The 18,543-nt window shown below is 47.7% G+C and overlaps 1 protein-coding gene across 6 annotated transcripts in view; it reads left to right on the plus strand.

Annotated features, from left to right (window-relative positions):
* The window catches only part of LOC144127797 (uncharacterized), a 468,909-nt gene that overhangs the window by 401,582 nt on the left and 48,784 nt on the right, over positions 1–18,543 (plus strand). For 4 of the 6 annotated variants that reach the window (XM_077660710.1, XM_077660711.1, XM_077660712.1 and 1 more), the window contains 2 exons: positions 9,083–9,195; positions 9,775–9,831. In XM_077660710.1, the coding sequence (XP_077516836.1) occupies positions 9,083–9,195; positions 9,775–9,831 (170 nt within the window). The remainder of the gene's footprint in view (positions 1–9,082; positions 9,196–9,774; positions 9,832–18,543) is intronic. The other 2 variants (XM_077660713.1, XM_077660714.1) reach the window with 1 other exon arrangement.

Here is an 18,543-nt window from a genome sequence, read left to right on the forward strand (position 1 = left end):
TTTTATTTCTGAGGGGCAGGCAGTACCCGCAAAATTGGCAATAACCGTTTCCGTTGGCACCCGCTCATTGTTCACCTCCCGGCTACAGCGATACACCGCAACAACACCCGCTTCAGAGAGAAGGTCGAGGGTCTCAACTGGAGACAAGCAAGAGTCCGCACCGCGAACCAAACCTTTTTGTGCAGGACAGATGAGATGGAATGAAGCATTTTACCGAAAGAGACCCAAAAGAAGAGCAGTTTAGAGGATTCTTTACGCACGACAGGTCTGGTGAACGGCACAGAATCCCGCCACGCCCAAATTGCCTTACCTTAGTGATTGCCTCATAAAGGGAAGTGGCCGCCTGGAGAGTAGCACGAACAGGCCCTGCATTGTTAATTTTGATAGCACCACCATCCTTTGGCACCAGCGCCACAGGAATGCTGCGGACACCGGAGCGTTGAAATGCTTCCAGAGGCATCTCATGAGGCGGTAGGGAAGCCGACCAGGGGGAGCTTATTCCCTGTCCGGAAGTCTGCGTAGACATTACCTGAAATTTACAAACTCACCGCGTTCATTATCCACACAAGAAAAAAGGTGTAAAGGCACAGGGGAAGAAGGAAAACAGGAACAGCCACCCAATACTTAGCCAATCCCTCGTCTTCTCTTAGCTGCAAAAGGACTCGCAACGTCGTTGTCTTCGTCACCTACCCACGTTCACGCTTGTTGAACTGCTAGTCTATCGCGCTGTAGTTTGAAAACCTGGTCTTCATCATGTTCCATCCGTGTGCATGGACCTAACCTAACCTCACCTAACCTAACCTGACCTAACTTAACATAAGCTAACCTAACCTAACCTAAGACGAGTATGCAGCGAGCCGCACGAAATTCCAGGAGATTAGAAGCAGTGAAATTCACGTAGAAGACCAAATACTGTCGGAGTGTCATCATCATCATCAGCCTGACTACGCTCACTGCAGGGCCTCTCCCATACCTCCTGTGCCAGCTGCAGCCCACCTAACTTTTGCCGCCCCCTGCTATGTTTGCCTTGTCTTGGATTCCAGACCGTTACCCTTAAAGGGACCCGTCGCGGTGGCTCAGTGGTTAGGGCGCTCGGCTACTGATCCGGAGTTAACGGGTTCGAACCCGACCGCGGCGGCTGCGTTTTTATGGAGGCAAAACGCTAAGGCGCCCGTGTGCTGTGCGATGTCAGTGCGCGTTAAAGATCCCCAGGTGGTCGAAATTAATCCGTAGCCCTCCACTACGGCACCTCTTTCTTCCTTTCTTCTTTCACTCCCTCCTTTATCCCTTCCCTTACGGCTGATATATGAGACAGATACTGCGCCATTTCCTTTCCCCAAAAAACCAAACCAGTCCCTTAAAGGGGCTGTGAAAGGGGGTCTCAACAAAGATGCGATGTGCCTAGCATGCTAAAGGACGCCGCTTCACAAATATTTTCCAGCAAGAATTTTTTAGATGCGTTTTGTGGAAGCTGAGTTATCTGTATATTAATAAATGGTTTTGAGGGGAAAGGAAATGGTGCAGTATCTGTCTCATATATCGGCGGACACCTGAACCCGGCCGTAATTGAAGGGATAAGGGTGGGCTCGCGCAGGAAGTATGTATAAATGTGGCTGAATTCCTCGCAGTAAATAAGTTGCAAGTCCAGCGGCGTTGTGTGTGTGTGTGTGTGTGTGTGCCTCCTTGTTCTTGTCCTGCGTCTGTTTCGCTGGTTCCACCATTAGCGCTATTACTATGTCTTCGCAATCTAAACGCCAACGAGCCGAGCTTTCTGCCTTAAATTTTTAAAGCCACTGTTCTGCTCTGCCTATATAACTCATTGAGCATGTTTTGCAGTTCGCGTGAGTGACTTAGCAAGGCAATGTCATCAGCGAATCGCAGATTCTCCACTTACTCTTATCCCCAACGGCTCCTAATCCAGGCCTCTGAATACCTGCTGTAAACAGGCGGCGAAAAGCATTGGCGATATGGTGTCTCCCTGCCTGACACCCTTACTTATTGGAATTTTACTGCTGACTTTTTGGAGTACTATGGTAGCTGTGCAGTGGCTATAGATATCTTCCAGTATTTTTACATAAGGCTCTTCAGCAACCTGATTCCGCAATGCCTCTATGTCAGCTGAGGTTTCCACAGAGTCGAATGCTTTCTTGTAATCAATGAAGGCTATATATATATAGGGGTCGGTTATATTCAGCGCATTTCTCTATCACCTTATTTGATAGTGTGAATATGATCTATTGTGGAATACTCTTTAAGAAAGCCTGCCTGATCATTTGGTTGATTAAAGTCTAAGGTTGCCCTAACTCTATTAGCGATTACCTTAGTAAACAAAAACTGCTGTTGGGGCTAGTTGGAAATGCTTCCTTGAGGGTATTGGTAAGCGCTAGCAAGATGCAGAAAGGGACGAACGCACAGGACATGTTTCTCCAGATAATAAATAGTTGTTAGAAGGGCTTCGTGCTGTGTGTTCGTCCCTTTCTGCATTCTGCTAGCGCTTCCCCTCTGGGAAGTACTATCGCGATAGAAAGAAACGCGAACGCGGCGCCTACGCGCTCCGCTGTTCGATTTTCTTGTGATCGCGCTCTTACCTGGGTGGTAAAAAAAATCACGTTAGAGTCGTCATAGATTGCATCACGGAAAACTGTAGTGTATTTCTGCTACCACCGAAGTACAGTCCGCGTCACCCTCGTGTAGAGCGCTCTAGCAGTGCGTACCTGGTAACAGAAACAAATTACAGAGCAGCCCTGATTTCTCGCCAAAGTGGTCGTGTCTACTTTGTTTGCGGGTTTATCTGGCACTATTTCAGCTAAAGGGCTGCCTCTGGAACCTAGTGGCTGCTACAATATCTGGTTTTGTTTGCACGGAAGTGCACCGTCCGAGCGCTGTACACAAGGTTGACGCAGACTGTATAAGCGTGATGAAAAGAAAGGCGCCTAGGATCCGCTCTGTTCGCGTTTGCTTCCATCGCCCTTGTATTTTTGTAAATACCTTACAGGCAACGAACATAGCTGATTGGTTTGTAATTTTTCAAGTCCCTGATGTCATCGAGTAATGGTAATTAACTGACCTGCAAACTTTCCTTGTTCTGAGTCTATTCTGTGCTTAGTCCTTATTGTAAATGTCGTGGTAAATGCTACTGCATTGTTTTCTGAATATTCTTGGTGTATGTTAGTTTTTACACGCATACACAACAACCCGCTGACTCATTTCAGCAGTGCATACAGATGACAATTAAATGTTATAAGTGCAGGGCACATGTATGCATGGAGCGCCTGCCTGAGGTAAAACAGAGTGATATTTTGGGGATCAACTCCTAACTGTCATTTTTGTCTCATGTATTAGCTCAGACAACAAACACACATGTACACGCACACATACAACAGTATAAGCATCTAGTCTCTCTTCCGATAGTGCCTTGAGGGCTGGTCTTGTACGTTTATTACTCAGAAATATCGCCAGAGGTTGCCGAATATTTTTTTAATTTTATTTATTTTCAGATACTGCAGACCATACATATACATGGCCCAGGCAGGAGGGGCATCCGCGGCAAAAACATGAGTACACATATAACAAGCATACAGCTGTTCAGAAACAAATTTCACACAAAAAATTCATAACGAGCGAACTACAATTAACAGCGCAAAAATTGACGCTCCAGTTCTTTAACAAAGTCACAGGCTGCGAAAGTGTGCGAAGGCAGGGAATTCCATTCACTGGTAGTCCTGGGAAAAAAACTATGCTTATAGGTATTGGTTCGTGCAAAAATTGGGGCCAAGGAGTGAGGGTGTGTGTGTCGAGTTTTCCTGGTGCAATGTGGCTTAACACAGTCTGGCATGTTTAACCTCAGCGTACCTGAGACGCAGTTGTGCAAAAAAGCGAGCCGACTAATTTTTCGACGGGATTCCAATGTTCCTATACTATGTTGCCGCATCAATAAGGAAGGAGAATCGTGCCTTTTATATTTGCTAAAAATAAACCGGACAGCCTTTCTTTGGACTCGCTCGAGCTGCAATATGTCCTTCTTATTGTGCGGATCCCATACAATGGAGGCATATTCGAGTTTGGCTCTAATGCAGGCATTATAAGCTAATAGCTTAACTTCGACAGGTGCACCTTTAAGTTTCCTCTTTAGGGACCACAGCTTACTAATAGCGGAAGAACAAATGGCGGATATGTGCGGAGACCAAGTTAGTTTATTTGTTAGCGTCACACCAAGATATTTATGCGTGTCTACTTCTGTTATAATATTGTTGTTAAGCAAGTAAGAATAGGTGCTGATATTTTTCTTCCTTGTAACTCGCAACAGAACTGTTTTTTGTGCATTTAGTTGCATTCCCCATCGAATGCACCACTCATGAATAGCCTCTAAGTTTGCTTGTAATATTGTATGGTCATTTGGTGCTGTGATGTTCTTAAAAAGCACACAATCATCCGCGAACAATCGGATAGCAACGCCACCATGAACGACATCAGACAAATCATTGATGTATATCAAAAACAATAGCGGCCCCAAGACGCTGCCTTGGGGGACACCAGAAGTCACAGAAAGCGTTTTTGACGAGAAATTCATAATTTCAACGAACTGCTGCCTATCTCTAAGGTACGCCCTTATCCACTGCAAAACGCAGGAAGGAAGACCAGTGCATTCCAATTTGTACAGCAACTTTCCATGCGGCACTTTATCGAAGGCTTTCGAAAAGTCTAAAAACAGCGCATCCAGCTGGCCATTCATGTCAAGAGCTTGTGCGAAATCATGAACAGTACAAACAAGTTGGGTAACAGTTGACATGTGCTTCCTAAAACCGTGCTGATACTGTGATAGAAAGTTGCGGCTTTCTAGGAAATCTCTGATGTAGGTGGCAATGACGTGTTCAAAGAGCTTACAGCACGTACTCGTGATTGAAATGGGGCGGTAATTTGACACAGATAAACGATCACCATTTTTGTAAATGGGAACCACACGTGCTTTCCTCCAGTCATGTGGTATTTCTCCTGTGGCAAGTGATAAGTTGAAGATATCTGTTAAGAATGGAGATAGTTGTTCCGCGTACCGTCGCAGAAAAGAATTCGGTATATCGTCAGGACCAGAAGGTTTTTTAGCATCGAGTTTTAAAAGCATAGCTGTGACCCCTTCCCTAGAAACCACGAGATCATCCGCGCCTGCTGAGTGTGTACTGTGAACCCTGAATTCTTCTGCGGCAGTGAATACACTCTGGAAGTAACCGTTGAAATGTTCGGCGATTTCAGGGGGATCAGATATTGTTGCATCTCCGATTTTAATTTTCTTAATTTCCTTTTTGCTTCCATTTAGGTGACGCCAGAATTTTCTGGCATCGCTCTTTATGAAGGCAGTAAGACGATGACCAAAGTAATTACTTCTAGATTCCCTAACCTTTGCCAATAACTCTTGCCTTAGTTCATGGAAGCGTGTAGTTGTCGTGTTGTGGTGCCTCCTTAGTCGCTTCATCTTACGTTTGGTATGGATAATGTCACGGGTAATCCAGGGAGGGAAGTGTCGGCTACGAAGATTCCTTGAGGGTACATAGTTATTAACACAAAATTTGATGGCGCCGCAAAACTTTTTCCAGGAAATTTCAACATTATTGACCACGTTGTCAAACTGGATATCCAAGTAGTCAATGATTGTAACATCATCAGCCCTGGAAAAATCTTTTACTACTCTTTGTATTTTTTTCTGCCTAGTGTGGTTTTGCGATAGCCACCTCAAAAATACCAACTTGTGGTCAGAAATTCCTTCTTCTACTGAAACCTCAGAACTATGAAAGAACTCAGTGGTGAATAAAAGATCGAGAATCGCAGTGCCACGAGTGAATTCACGAACACGCTGTTCTAAGTTCAAATAAAACATCATATCTAGCACTGCATCTGCTGATCTAGAAATTCCATAATTCAAGGAGCTCTAGTGAATCGATGGTAGGTTAAAATCCCCCGTGATGACAACATTCCTTCCGCCAAACCCTTGGAGGTGGTCGTATAAATGGTCCAAGAAAAAGTCATCAGCGTCCGGAGCACGATATACCGCACACAGAAAAAAATTCACTCCGAAAAGGCAAAGTTTCAACAAGAGACTTTCGTGCGCAGCAATTTGTTCACAGACAGTAACATCAACATATTCCTTCGTAACAACTGCTACACCGCCACCACGTGCGCCTCTATCACGCCGATACAGGTGATACCCCGGTGGTACGATTTCATCATCATTTATATCGTCGTGCAGCCAAGTCTCAGTGATCACGCAAATATGGGGATCGTACGAAATCAGAAGTGTCTCCAAAGCGTCTGTTTTATTTGCTATGCTTCTAGCGTTCAAAGAAACCATGCGTAACTCACTCAACTTTGTTTGCTAGCTATCAGGCAAGGCAACTGCTTTCTTCGGTAGTGCCAGGCGGGACATCGTGTTGTCATCCCATACATAGAAGACGTCGTCAACGCGAAGTTTATCATAAAATAGGTTCACTTTCTTCCCTTCATCTTTTTCGCTCTTGGCGCTTTCCCAGAGAAGCTTCCGCTTTCGGAGCGTCTCTGTGCAGTAGTCATTTTGGACCGACAAGCCTGATCCCTTTAGCTTTCGAGCATTACCTTGAACAGCCTCTTTTTCTCTGTAATCTTCAAAGCGCACACTAATCGGTCTTTTGGGTGAGGGTTTCCCAAATCTGTAAATGCGGCTAATGGACATGCACTTTACATTGAGCTTATCTTCGAATATTTCTTCCATAACCTTACTGCGCAAGGACGATTCTGATTCATCTGAACTGCCTTCAATGCCAAAAACAATAGAAAATATAACTCGAATTTTAAAACGACTGTTAGTGAGGGAGGGTCGGCAATGTGGGAATGTGGGCGAAGGAGGGCCAGCAAATTTTGCGAAGTGAGGGCGAGGGAAGAAACGTAAAAATTAGGACATTTGCCCACCTCTGCCTCCGGGAGCGTACTTGCTTGCGGAAGGGCTTACGGAATCGCTTGTACTTTGCAAAGAGCATGGGAAGGACCAACTGCACCGCTGAATTGGAAGCGTTATTTCCAGATGCTGATACTAACTCAAATGCCGCCGCCGAATGCCCGAGATTAGGATGCTGAACGCGTACCACTGAGGGAACAATGAGACCTGGCTAACTGGTAGTAGCTGAACAGGCCTCGAGCCCGAAGGTGTAGGCAATCGCAGAATTCGAAGCAGTATCTCGCGCTTGACTGCCTGCTCGTTATCGAGCATGGCTTTTCTTCAATGCCGGCGTGTGCGACACAGCTGAAGCCGGATCCTGCACTTGGGTGCCAGAATTCTGCCGAGCAGGCTTCTTTAACGCAGACAAGTATATCTGAAAATTAAAAACCGGCGGTTGTTGATTCTGCACTGAAGTCTGCCGCATGGGACTCACTGAGTTCATATCAGGAAGCGGAACATTTGGGCGAGGTGGTCGTCCATTAATTATTCCAGAAGAAAAAGCAGCACGCTCACCTCCATAGCTGGGCTGCAGTAGTGATTTACGCTTCGTTCATGGCCCTCCGAATATTGGCGCGGACTCGGCACTTGTTCGCCATGTGGCCGAATCGCTGACATTTGAAGCATCGAATCACACGTGCACTTTTTCCAGCAGAGGACGGTTGTCTCTCAACGTCACTGAGTAGAGGGTCCACTGCTGTGTCGTCTTGGCACTGGAACGTTGTCTGGCGGCGAGCTGGAACCACTCTAGCGTCTCTCAAAGACACGAATAGCTGTCAATCACTGTACTGAAGAGGCATTGCAGTAGAACTGAAGAGGCGCATTACGTACTTTTCCTTCGTTCTTTGTGTACGTCTCAGGCATGAAGGCCCTTAGGCCGGCGACATGAGGTAGCACTACTAGAGTCGTCTGTTCGCTCTTAGTGATTTTACTTCCTCTTCGGCGGCTGTCACGATCTTCGTTGTTCGGATTCCTTTGGCCTTCAGACTGGCGAAGCCGTTTCTTCTTGCGTGTGACTAGCCTCGTCATATTCCATATGCTCTGGTTCACTGAACATGTAGACAGATGTGCTCTCATCATACCTGCTTACGGGGCTTCTTCTTCATTCATAACTCTTGGACTAAAGCTCCTGCTGCACCAATTGCCTCTAATGGGGGCTTGAAAATAGGAGGTGCTTGAGAGCCAACTGGTTCCTGGCTGGGGTCAGTTTACCACGGGCGGCATGTAGTTCAGGTCTCGGCCACCGTTGCGGCTGAATAAGGCACACGAAAACAGAAACAAGCACGTCGTGCCTGGCACCCGTCGTTCCGGAATCTCTCCGAACTGCCTCCTGATCACACGAGATCAACTGAGCTCACAAAACGACCAACGGAGCCACAAAAATAGGTCAGAAAGCGTCAGAACAGCATCCGAACAGGGTTCTTTGGACCGTTTGGCTGTGGTGACTTTTCCAACCCTCGCAGATTATTCATCATCATCATCATCATCATCATCAGCCTTACTACACCCACTGCAGGGCAAAGGCCTCTTTCATGTCTCTCCAATTAACCCTGTCATTCACCAGCTGCATCCACCCTTTGCCTGCAAACTTCTTAATCTCATCCGCCCACCTAACCTTCTGCCACCCGCTGCTACGCTTTCTTTCTCTTGGAATCCACTCCGTTAACCTTAAGAACCAGCGGTTATCTTGCCTTCACATTACATGCCCTGCCCAAGCCCATTTCTTCCTCTTGATTTCGACTAGGATGTCATTAACCCGCGTTTGTTCCCTCACCCACTCTGCCGCTTCCGGTCTCTTAACGTTACACCTATCATTTTTCTTTCCATGGCTCGCTGCGTTGTCCTTAACTTAAGCTGAACTCTTTTCTTTAGCTTATAAGCTAACTTAATTGATTATTATTATTATTATTATTATTATTATTATTATTATTATTATTATTATTATTATTATTATTATTATTATTATTATTATTATTATTATTATTATTATTATTATTATTATTATTATTATTATTATAAGCTGTCTACTCTGTGTGCGAATAAATGGCGCACTTGATGATCACCGAGCAGTCACGGTTCGGATGTGTGCAGCAGTCTGTGCCATCACTGCGCCTTTCCTTCCAGTGCCCGAGGAGGCGTCGCAGTTGGAGCAGCTGCGGCACTCTTTAGCGGAGGCCAAACGAGAACTGCGGGCCATCCACGAGCAGCTGAGGGCTTCTGCTCGTCGGAGCTTGCAGGTGAGCCACACAGTTTCCGTGCATATTCGACGGCGAATGCGCCGGCAGGTGGCGAGAGCGTGCCGCCCCTATGGAATTGCCCCATAAATTCGCCATTTTCTTTAAGTACGATATTTAACCCTGTCACCTGTCTGCTTTTTAGCCCCTGATCTTCCAACTGCTCAATGCTAACTTGTACCGCAAATTCATCCCTAAACCGTAGGGCCTAGGGGAGAGTTCCTTCGTCGACAACCGGATGGATACTGCCACATTTGAGTATAATATGTTCAATTGTTCCTGCAGATTTAGCACACAGTGCACATGTGTCATGATCTTGGTTAAATTTCTACATAGTTTTACAGTGTGCTCAGTTTCCATTGAGTCAATACAGTTTTTACCTTCCGCGTTTTTACCTGCTGCTTAGAAAATAAGCTCTTTATTTCTTTCACTGGTTGGTTCCCTAATCCTTTCCCGCTGCGCTCCCAAGTGGCCGCGCAAAGCACACTGGGAAACCGAAGCGCCGCCTCGGTCTCTCCTCCTTGTATCTTCGTCATCGCTGCTTCTCGCTATTTCCTGGCCTTCCTTTTGTGCTCGCTGTAGCTCCACATCGCATGGCACGAGCTGCTTTCTACGGCCAAGGATTACCAGCGAAGCATGGTGAGTAGCAAAAAGGCTGGCGTCCGCCCACTACATGTAGTACAAGTTGAGCCCACTCCACACACCAGGCGGAAATTTGGATCATTTTTGCTCGCAGCGCAACAAGAGCGGGACGAACGACGCTTGTTTGTGTTAGTCGTTTGTTCTTGTTGAGCAAAAATGATGAACACTCGACGCGCATGCACACTGGTCCGTGTCCCAGTGCTGTGCACTGAGCTAACTTCGTAGTTAAAAATTCGTCCTTGTCCGGGGTTTGAGCCCAGAACGAAGTTTCTGAGAGAGCTGTATAGCTTTCCTTTGTAGCCGTATGGCTGCGCTTGGGTGGATGCCAATGAGTAATTACTCCCTTATTGCAAATCTACTCCACCTTGGGGGATTCCCCAGAACATTTGACCAACACTGCTCCCACTTCGAGTTATTGATCAATTCGCTCCCGCCCTGCCATAAGCTTGCCGTCCCGGTTAGCTCAGTTGGTAGAGCGACTGCTCCGGTGAAGCGGTTCTCCCGGTTTCGAGCCCCGGACCAGGACGAATTTGTCTTTAACTACGGAGTTTCTGTGAGAGCTGTATAGCTTTCCTTTGTAGCCGTATGGCTGCGCTTGGGTGGATGCGAGAGTAATTACTCCCTTATTACTAGCTTTGTGTTAGCGTGTCCGGGTTTCTTTTTCCTCTTTTACTGTATGTATATATTTTAACACGACAGCGTTAAGGAGCTCGTGTCGCAGAAAAGCGGGTGTCGTCGGCGTCGGCGTCTTTGGCCGTGAGCGAAAAATGGCGCATCTAGGTGGACACCTGAACCGTGCCGTAAGGGAAGGGATTTTGACGCGACAGCGTTAAGGATTCATTCATTCATTCATTCATTCATTCATTCATTCATTCATTCATTGATTGATTGATTGATTGATTGATTGATCGATCGATCGATTGATTGTTTGATCTATCGATTTTTCCTTTCCTTACGGCGCGATCCAGGTGTCCAGCGAGATATGTGAGACAGGCGTCCTTTCCTTAAATTGTCCAACGGGCCGCACGCCCCGCGGAATGGCCGATGGCGTTCCGTGCACTCCTCGGCAACGCTGCGACACGCTGTCGCGTCTCACTCTTAAAGACGAGGCTTAAGCGTCCTCCAATTTTTTTTCTTTTTCGCGTGTACAAACCTTCAGTTGTTGTCTGTTGGTGTGGCACTTATCTACAGTGGGGGATTAGCCAGGGTGCCTTGTACAGACAAACAATTGTGAACCAATGACACATTCAAGGTAGACGAGGTTGAATTTTACCCTCAGTTTAAAGATAGCGCCTGTCTTGTCTCTTTTTCTGTCTTCTTTGTTGTTTTGCGCTATGATGTATAACTGGAAAGCTCAACGCTTCCATGGAAACTTCGTAGTAGAAGGAGAATTTTTCCTGATCGGAAGACCAGCAGGGATTTTTCTTTCACTGGAGAGAGGCAAAATCTAGGCGGGAATTTTGCTCGCGAAGTCCAGGAGCCGTGCGGCTACTGCGCCCATCCCGGTCCGGGCGATCAACTTTCGCTGCTATTCCAGGCTCTCGATCGATGCACAGTGCTGCCTCCGTTGTTGCTTTGCATGTTTTGGGCGCTACCATTATATTCCGGCAGCCCCGTCTAGTAAGGTCGGTTTGTCCCCGCACCAGGAACATACGCTTCTCCCTCATCAGTGCATGTGCTGATGTTGATAGCTTGTTGGTCTGTGATCATGGTTAAAGGGCAACTTAATAGGTTTTAGAAATTGATGGCCTTAAGGGGTCGAATGTGCAAAACCTGGAAGTAAAGCATGCGAAGGCCACTCATTCTAGCATTTGAAATCGAGACGCCCAGCATGCTTCTCCTCCGCAGCGCACAGATCCGAGGGGGGGGGGGGGATTCAATTAAATTCAATTCAATTCATTTAGTTCACCACATATATACATGGTTGGAGCTCTTGGGCAAAAAGCTGCTAGGGGCAGCTTGACAAGGCCCAAGAGACCATAACAAGGTAGAGCAGTGCAGATACATGATTGCAATATGGCAACAAAACAATATTATACGCAATGTTGTATACAAGGAAAACACGGCTAGTGTATACAATACAAAAACTGACTCTGTATAGAACTGAACATATTACATGTTCAAAAACCAACTATCGTAGGCGACGTAAATATGCAATGAACGCAGTATTTCATAAGGAAACACAATGTGATCAAAAGCTGGATAGACATTTAGGTTTTTACAATGCATTTAGAAATTGTTCCCGCAAGTCGTTTCTTGTGGTTGAATCATGACGTCATCGAAGGTACCATTGCTATTCGAACGCAAAAAGCCAAGGCCACCGAAGGCAAAGGCCTCCTTGCGTTTTTTGGCAGCATCCAACAAGGCACGATAGGGTGTGGTTGGCGGTAGCCGAAATTTAAAATCTTACCTTCCATGACGTCACACCGAGCTTCTCCACACTCCTCTAGTGCTGTGAGGAGAAGCCTGAATTTTAATCCTCGATTGCATCGCAATTTCAAATGCTAGCGCGAAAACACTTGGCATTGTTTGCCTATATAGATTTCAAACCTTGAATAGCGTGGAATTCTCAAGAAGTGCTGCACTTGCTCTTCACGAAACGCAACGCGACACGCGAAAGTATGCGTGCACAGACCCTAGAACTAAAAATGATATTGATAAATTAGAAAAGCTCCGAAACCTAGCTGTCCGTTTGGTTTTATATACTTAGGGCAGAAATTTCAGTGTGTCAGCAGCGCAGAAGTAGTTTTTTTTATTTATTTGTTCCTTTCTGATGCAGAAAGAGGAGCAAGAGCAAAAAGCGAAGCGCCTGACGATGGCTCTTGCCCCGCATACAGTTTGGCACAAACGTTAAACATAGCTTTAAAAAAAGCTTCACACCAAAATCCTGGGGGGGAAATAATAAGGGGAAAAAAAGGTAAATAAATCTTGTAACGAAAAAAATAACAGTATAAGACAAACAATACTTCTTACATGCCGGCACAAAGTACTTGGTACAAAGATGGATATGTTTCACTGCAGAAACCAGATACGTACTTAGGCTGAAATCCTTCTATAATATATATCATGCTAAAACAGGTATTGACCGTGACCATTACTTGTTTCTTCCAGACTATATATCTGCAAGACAGTAGCACAGTTTCAAAGAAAAAGAAATTGAATGCAAAACTGATTTACCAAAACTGTAATTTTTTCCCAAAAGTGTACGTGAATGGAATAAGTTGCCCCAGGAAGTCGTTTCAACAAAATCTAATGAATCGTTTGCCGTATTGCTGTAATTTTATGCTTGTGTTTGTATCAAATTATGCTCCAATGTATTTCCTGCGAATATATTTTTCTTTTTTTCGTGCCATTATGTCGTATGATTATATTGTAACTCCCCCCCCCCCCAACCGTAATGTGAAACAGGCGGTGTGGGTAATGTGATAAATAAATAAGGCGCTGACTAATATTAGATTGATAGCAGTCAGCGCCTTTCCTGTCAACTACTTCGTTTGTCCTCGTTTTTGCAGTGCTGCATTCCTTACCCACATGCTGATTACATCTGCATCTGGGCTTCTGTTTCCACATGCCCACAATTGCGTTCGAGATTGCAAAGAACTGCGCCATCTACATCGGAGTACCTGTGGCGCCAAGGTTTGCTCCTAGCTGCGGAAAAGTGTGCTGTGGTCGTATTCACGCGCCAATCTGTCTTCCGCTACCCGATAGCACCACACGGAGCTGAGATACATTACGCCTCTCACCACAGCTGCTTGGGCATTATCGTTGATCGCGGTCTGTCATGGTCTTCGCTTCGTAGCAGGCATGAAATGGGGTTTAATGGAGTGCTCCTTACTGCTTGTAGGCTACATTCGATACCTCCTCCCAGTACTCTCTAATATGAGCATTCCTGCTTTCGGTCGTTAGAGAGCATTGAAGCACAGGCGTTCAATGCATGCCCTGGATTGGAATACCGATATACTTGTCACTCTAACCACTTTGTGTGTAGTTACGCTTACTTACCTGACACCGTTGTCACCAGCTAACGATCATTCAGAATGAGCGGCCCGACGGTAGTTTTTCAAGTGGCCTCCACTGCCATCAGTCTCAAAAGCCTCATCAGGCTATGCCATTCCATATCATCCCGTCAAGCCACCGTGGGCGATGGCTCAGCCTTCGGTTTGCCTGCATGTTCCTGGAATACTAAAGAAATGCATGGTACCGGTCAGCGCGCACTGAAGGAACTTGCTCTCGTGTACATCTGATCAGAATATCAGAACTACATTTACATATGCACTGGTGGATCTGCGTTACCAATGGCATCGATAGAAGCTCTGGTGATATTTATTTGTTTATTTACTCTCAGGGCCGTTAGGCGTTGCAGGGGAGGGGGAATTACATACAAGTACAAAGCACACAAACCAGCAGTTTAGAAATTCATTATAGTCACAGGTACACAATTATATCTATACGTGCCATTGTAGAAGCACAAGTAAAAGTGCATGCATTAGTAGAGGCAGAAGTTGGTTGTCTCTCACTCGTGCGCGCGGACCACTTAGGATCCGCCGCAGTTTTGCGTCTGCTCCGGAGGTTGTCCTTCGCGGTGCACGTTACAGTTTTGTATAGCAGTGCTGGGTACGCTTCCCGACCTGCGCACTCCGTACGGCTCCACGACGGACCTCACCCCTGTTCACCAGCGACCCAGCTGCCGTATCCGCGGAGAGTCGCCTGAATTTGGGCCCCCGACCGCGAGAACGACGCAGCCTATCTTTTCACGGCGACGTGTTTGAAGACGCTGAGGTACAGTGCTCTAGCTGAGGATTGGCTGGAGACTTTCGAGCGGGTCGCCTGAACGGTTGGAGCGACGAGCGCAAGCAAACAAATGTATATTTTGCTCTGGGATAGTCTGCTCGGATGTGGTTTTCAAACCATTAGACTACCCTTCCCATTTGGGAGACGTTTTGCCGGAGTGTCCTGGATACATTCCCAGCGCCGAGCGCCGGGAGAAGGCCGAAGCTACGCTGCACTCCCGAAATCAGCGCACGAACGAAAGTGGGCGCATGTGCATCGAGGACATGGCCCGTATATTCAAGAGTGCCGACCCCAACATGACGGAGGAGAAGAAGCTTCGCTATCTCATGCGTGGGGAGGAGCTGTTCGCGGGCCTCGTGCGCAGCCCGCTGTTACGACGGGCATCCCAGCCTGTCCTTGCTGTTGGGACTGTGGCATCTCAGCCTGCTGCCACTGCTGCGCAGGGCTGAGCGACGAAACGGAGAGGCAACGGTGAGTCAACGAAACATTTAGGTACAGTATAAACAAGGGTGTTACGTTAACGGCACAGTGGCCAAGAGCACAACGTGCTCGCACAAAGGTACACAGCGATGCGCCGGGAGAGCGACTCTCTCGCTTAAAGCGGCTCTGAAACACCTTCCAAGGAAAGCACATCAACTCGGTCAATCACTGCATTGTATTGTCACGAAATCCTGAGCCAAAAAATACACTTCTACACGCAGCAGAGGACCCAATCACGCGCGAAAGCTGGCGAGCCCTTCCCGGCGACATTTTCATGCTCGCACCCTCCTCCGTCGCTCGCATGTACGTATACATGTTGAGAGATGGCTATTGGTTAGATTCTTTCAGACGTCAGGCAGCTACCAAGGCAGCGGCCAATAAGCCGTGTAGCTCCGGCGGGTCAGGAAGCACTCCCCCGGAGGAGGGGCCGGCGGAGGAGCGCCGACCTTCCAGCGTGCAAAAAGTGACGAGAGGAGAGGAAAAAGCGCGAAGGCGCGGAAATTCGAATTTTGACTTCAGATAACTCATCTTCTACAAAGCGCATTTGAAAATTTCTTGCTGGACAATATTCGTGAAGAGGCGTGCTTTAACATCCCAGCCATACTGGAGCTTTATAAGAGCTCCTTTCAGAGCCCCTTCAGTGTCTCCGTCTGCTCTACCCGTGCGGCGCGGCTCGACCTTTTATAGCCTCTGATGACCATTGCCACAACCAGCCGTTCAAACCCTCAACCAGGTCACGGCGCTGGTCACAGTTCGAATTTGACGAATAGATGAGAAGAGCTCGGCTGTTTGCAGCCGGGAAAGGGCTACCGGCGAAGCCTCCCTTGCGGTTCGAGCCGGCTCTTGCGAGGGAGGAGGATTCCGCTGCGCGTGCCTGGATGAATCACGCTGCAAGCCGCGACATGTCTGAAAATCCGGGCTTGCGTTGCGCAATGGCGGGCGCCCAACCAGCGGAATGCATGCTCGGGCATGACACCACCTCGCACTGTGGCGGAATTTCATGGGATGTCATGGAATGTCATGGGATGCTCACATAAACAAGGTCTGCATCAAGCTCTCTAAATTCATTGGTATCGTCTCTCGCCATAAATATCTTACCTACAAAGACAAAACTTGACCTTTACTATGCATTCTTTTTTTCATACTTAGGGTACTGCTATTTGGTATGGGGAAATACTACAGTGTCCAATTTGCAAAAGCTTTTTCTTCAACAGAAGAAAATGCTACGAGTCATTACAAATTCCTGCTATGACGCCCCAACTCGCCCCATTCGAATAAAATACAAAACAATTCCAGTTCCTAGGTTGTTTGAGTACAGGTTTGCCTGTTTTTATAAAAACTGACTGCAAGAGATGACCCCTTTTTGTCCCGTATTGTGCAGCTGGTGTGACGATTCGTGCACATGCACCGGTGCCACGGCGAGCCGGTCAGTGACTTTTCCTGGAGACGGTTGGCCGCGCCGTCCTGGCGTCGGGTCGCAGCGGAGAGACATGGCCATATTTGGTTGTGGCGGAGAAACATGACCATATATGGTAACCGTCGACGGCCCTGTCGAACGATGCTTGAGTGTCCCCGTCATTATGCACCCCTCGAGAGCCACGGGGGAGTGGACAAAGGCGCGGCCACGGCTGAAGAAAGAAGCAAAGGCTTTAAAAGCGGAAGCCGACGGGAGGAAGGGGGAGAGCGATCGGAGCGAGTGGACGAGAGGGCCGGAGATGGAGCGAGGCAGAAGACTGGGGCTGCGCATTGACCTGAGCCCGGGGTCTAGCCGTCGCTAACGTTCGACCTTCGCCAACGCGCCTCCACGCCTGGCAGCTCATCCAACGACCAGCCGAGAACGAGGGCAGCACAGCCACGAGGAACTCCCAGCCCGGCCGCTGCAGACAACCAGCCATTCATCGAGCCCGTGCCACACCACGCTGACTCAGCCCCGGCGACGACGAGCCCAGCTTCTGTCCCGTAAGCGGCATCGAGCCAGATGCTTTATTTAAATCACTTCAAAATCATTTTGGAGTCGGTGCATCAATCTCCTCATGCCCAGTGTGGACCCAGGGCCATTTTAAGAAACTGGTTCATCACACTGGTACCACACTACACGCCGTATACCACTAGAAACGCTGAAATATTTTCGGTACCCAGATGTAGAACAAACTATGGTTTTGCTATGCTGAAATATATACTACCAAGATGTTTGAACTCTTCTCTTTATAACAATATAAACACAATGTCTTTTCGTGCACTTCGTGAAACTTTTATTGATTAGGTTGTATTAGTACTGAAATACATATGTCGACCGTTTTTTCTTTCCTTGTCATTGTTTAATATATCTAACCCCCTACCTGCATTATAGCACAATCTGTTTTGTTTGAGATGTGAATTGTTATTTGTATGCCGCAAGAACTGCCGCTGCGAAGCCCGTCAAGCGGTTATTATGGACCGCTTTTATTTCGTCACCCACGCTTTCTGTAATGGCAAAAAGCGAAATAAACAAAGTGAAGTGAAATTTCTCACCAAGGTGACCACCATGGAGACGACGCTCCAACAACGGGCCCGCCAGGCACATCAACAGAATGGTGCCCGAATCCTTTTCGTCGCGCCTCGGCGGCAGTGAAGACACCTTCCGCGAGCTTCTTTGCTCTGTTGTCCGGGAGGAACTCCAACGGATCCGTGTGCCCCAGGTTGCGCCTGCGCCGCTGGCAGCGCTGACAGAAGTCGTCAGGCGCGAAGTGCGGTGCAGGTGGCGCAGGCACCTCCTGTCCCCGAAGTGCTGCTCCGGTTCTATGACAGACCCACGTACGCCAGTAGAGTTAGTTCTTGGGCTTGTTGGTATTCTTGATTGAAACTCAGTTATCAGTAAGCGCTGTGTTCGTGCTTCTTCTCTTCCTTCTTCTTTTCTTTGGCTGTGTGCTGTTGCACTGAAAAACTATAAGCTTCAACCACGTACGCATCGGTTGTACGTCGTACGGCTGGCTACGGTCACACTATACCGACGCCAGCCGTGAGCAACATCGGCACTAGTCAGGCAACCGCACCTCGCTATGGTATTACCCCGACATCTCCCGTGAGTAGCATCGCCCCATATTATGCAGCCGCACCTGCTACAGCTGGGCCACGTCTTCGGAAGTCGGATTTGTGGTGCACACCGGGCCGTAGGCCTCTCTGCTACCATTGAGGGGAGGCCGGTCATCTCTACTGGGCTTGTCCGTACCGCCAAGTAGGTCTTCGCGGTTTCCGTCCCGACAAACCTTGTCCTCAGAACGGCGAACGACTGCATGAGATTGCGGAGTATGTCTGGGAGCGCCTGAACCCTATCTACTCTGGAAGGCGCGAGCCCCGTGCACCTTCGCCTCTCCGCTATCGTGCTTCCAGCCCCGGCCGCCAGAGTAGCTCTGCTGGCCGTCGCTCGCCGGGTCCGCGTCGCGAAAACTGACACCAGCG

The sequence above is a fragment of the Amblyomma americanum genome, chromosome 4 (assembly GCF_052857255.1).
Source record: "Amblyomma americanum isolate KBUSLIRL-KWMA chromosome 4, ASM5285725v1, whole genome shotgun sequence".
In the NCBI taxonomy this organism is placed as follows: Eukaryota; Metazoa; Arthropoda; class Arachnida; order Ixodida; family Ixodidae; genus Amblyomma; species Amblyomma americanum.